Source organism: Camelina sativa, chromosome 11 (genome assembly GCF_000633955.1).
Source record: "Camelina sativa cultivar DH55 chromosome 11, Cs, whole genome shotgun sequence".
Taxonomy (NCBI): domain Eukaryota; kingdom Viridiplantae; phylum Streptophyta; class Magnoliopsida; order Brassicales; family Brassicaceae; genus Camelina; species Camelina sativa.
This window is the reverse complement of record NC_025695.1, coordinates 34,929,629-34,932,967: the sequence shown is the minus strand read 5'-3', so window position 1 is coordinate 34,932,967 and position 3,339 is coordinate 34,929,629. Positions and strand designations below refer to the sequence as shown.

The following is a 3,339-nucleotide window of genomic DNA, read 5'->3' as shown; positions in this document are numbered from 1 at the left end:
ATTTTTTTTTATTTGTTTATGAATCAAATCTAATAAACATCACACTGGCTTAAGCAGGAGTAATACGTGAGTTAAAGCAATACTATATCCACATGCATGCAATGTATGTCTGTCTACTAGAGGAAACAAGATTTGTATGTAATAAGAGATAGAACCTTCTGCAGGATAGGATAAATCTTCAGCTTGGAGCAACGCTCATCCTGTCAATAAAAAGATATTGAGAAAGATATAGAAAACGATAAATAAGCAAGCAAGAAATAACATTCTATTAATAATCCAAAGGGAATTACTTTATATAAAGTTGCAAGAACACGAGATCGCTGAGGACCAGCTCCAGCTAATATGGTACATGTGACAGCAGCGGATAGGGCTTGCTCTAAAGCATTCTCATCAATCTCGCTGAAAATATTAGAAAACCTTAGAACCGTTTCAGAATAACGAGATATTATAAACGTATTGGAGAGAGAAAATAGGAGGACATCAATCACACTGTGTGAGTGTCCAAAGATTGATTAGCCGTTATATCCATTCGAACTGGAAACCAGCACAGGAGAAATTTGAAAAGAAAAAAAATGTAGCAGAGAGATAAGTCGGTTCACTTACTCATCCCCTATTTGGCGTTGCTCTATCTGGGAGATGCCGTAGTACCGAAGTGCAGCCTCTAAAAACTTTCTTTTCATGTCCAAAATTCTAGCATAGCAGACCTGAAACGGAAATATATTAAAACTTGAAAAGGAGTGCTCCTTAATAACCCAGCAAATTAATTCTTAGTTTAAGACGGGCCAACCTTGTACTGCAAATTCAAAACTTCATTCTGACTACTGCTCACTAAGAAAGAAGCTTTATTTATGAAAGCCTCAGCATTTACAGCATCATCATCCTGCAGATATTCAAAACACAAAAGTATTAGAGAACAATAAAAGTCTTAACTAATGTATTTATACAACCCTGGTAGCCCCAATTTACTCTTTAGAAGCAAAATAAACAAGTCATATTGTCAAGAAGAATAAAGTTCTTAACACAGTCGAGATTCCTAGTTTCATGCTTAGATCTGTTCAAGAGACTTGTTAAGTTTGAATAAAATCACTCTAGAAAAATGTCCAAATATTTGAAGTTTGAATCAACAAATGGTGTCTTTTGAGCTTTTAAGATCTAACTTCTGTAACTGTAAAGAAGTGCAGCCACATAAGGAAACACGACCAATTAGCTATAAACCATTACTGCGATGCGGAAATCCATCTCACAAATAGAGATAACCGATTTACATGCTTACAAATTAATGAAAAGGACACAATCTATTGTGCATATGTACATGGAAGGGAAAGCCAAACCTCAAGATACAAACGAGCAATTTGGATACACTTTGAGAGCTTGAAGTTCTCGTCAACAGCCCTAATAAAGAACACCACAAACCCAATATTAAGTAACAGAAAAGAACATGAAGGTGAAGAACGTAAAAGAAAATTCAGCTCACTGCAACACACCTCATTCCAGAGTCCAGATCAATGCCACTCAACATCTGCGCCGCTTTAGTCCATTCCTGCTCTGATTCATACAAACCGGCAAGTTTTTCTCTGATAACAAGTGCCTGCAGATACACCCCAAAAACAGTTTCCTCTCTTAACATACAAAAGATTGTAAAGCAACACAATGTACATTGTCTCCGTTATCCCAAAACAACAGCATCCTTGGTAAAAACAAACATCTCAAAGTAATTTTCAGTGTAGATTCCAAACACCATACCAATACAATAGCAAGCGTCTCTCTCTACATACTTCTCGACTTAGACTAATTAGGGTTTAGAAAAGTACACGATTGCTACGGATGCACAGGAAAGAGAAAACAAACCTGTTCCTCAAAAGAAACAACTCTGGGCTGAATCTGAGTAAGTGTAAACTGAGCAATCTCCTTCTGCGTCTCTGGTTCTAATCTCCCAAGCTCTTGAGCGAACGATTGCAAAAGCTGCCTCGAAACCACCAACGGGACATCATCGGAAAGAACTGGAAATTTTTTACCAAATCGTCACGAAACATAAAATCAAAATCGAACCAGAATTTCTAACATAGATGAGGAAGATGAGAGAAATTATTACTGTGATCGATGAATCGTTGGGCTTGGAGAAGATCGTTTGATGAAAGAACAGAGGAGAGGATGAGTTTGTACTGTTCGATCTTCTGGCGTTGGTCACCGATTGCAGAAGCGTTCGTCAGAGCTTCGTCCATGGCTTCGCTTCGGCAATTTCTTCTCTCCCGCTTCGATTGCAAACCCTAAAAAACCTTCAAAGGGTTTGATTTGTTTCTCTAGCTTCCCTTTTTTTTTTTCTTTTTTTTTTTTTTTTTTTTTTTTTTNGGGTCTCTCGTTTCTGCTTTTATATGGGGAAAGTAAAATAAAATCACAACTCACACAAGGGATTTAGTAAATAAAAATAAAAAATGTATTAAAGCATAAAAATACTAGAATTTTTGGTAGTTAATAAATACTAGAATTGGCTGTCAAAAAAAAAATAAACAAAAATAAATAATAGAATTGTGAATTTGTGATGGTAAAATTTACCAAAACTACGGTAGATCAAAATTTCTTTAACAAATTACAATTTTTGTAAGTTATTCGTTAGTGAGGGCAAGTTTCTACACAAACAATAAAAACATCACAAGGTTTGAAAAAACATGATGATTGATGAGGATATATTTTACGACGACATTTTAATCCTCTGAGTCAGAAAAAAAAAGTAAGAAGAAAGAGAGATTACAATTATCGTGACACTAGAAAACCATGTCACAAATAGATTATTTATAGTATTTGAGAGTTAAGAGAACAATTTGTAATAGAAAACGTATGAAAAGATCATTGTTTGAAGTAAAAGATCACCACTCTCATAGTTGCTTTATACAAGCAAAAATTAGATGAAGGGAAAATATATTTTATCTTAGGTGGAGTTTATGGTGATCTAATTCGAGAACATCTATCTAAAAGAATGTTGTGATAATTATAAACTTCAACAAATTATGTTTTTGAGAAAAAAAAAAGGCTCAATTCTATGTTGTGCGAAACTTTTTGAACGGTAAACATCTCATTCACAGAAAACAAAATTGTCATAGTATAAATCTCATGATAATAATCTAATTTCTGGTAGCTTGGAAAAATTGTCATAGGATGATTCTCTTATGCTCTGGGTGTTTTATCTTCAATTCGGATGTCTTTTTAATATGTCTTGTGAGAGTTTTACCTTGATTTGTAACAACTCCACATTATTCTCTTCATTTGGCTTGTTCATCTTCCACTGAATCTCTCTTGTTTGGCACTACAAGATCCATTCATTATATAAACATGCATGATGCA

At 34.7% G+C, this 3,339-nt stretch overlaps 1 protein-coding gene across 1 annotated transcript in view; it reads right to left on the bottom strand.

Annotated features, from left to right (window-relative positions):
* LOC104725177 (COP9 signalosome complex subunit 4-like) overlaps positions 1-2,334 on the bottom strand; it is a gene marked incomplete in the record, with an annotated part of 4,535 nt that extends 2,201 nt beyond the window's left edge. The window contains 8 exon segments of the mRNA XM_010443790.2: positions 156-200; positions 291-399; positions 604-704; positions 788-880; positions 1,332-1,392; positions 1,485-1,588; positions 1,849-2,000; positions 2,093-2,334. Coding sequence (XP_010442092.1) covers positions 156-200; positions 291-399; positions 604-704; positions 788-880; positions 1,332-1,392; positions 1,485-1,588; positions 1,849-2,000; positions 2,093-2,222 — 795 coding nt within the window.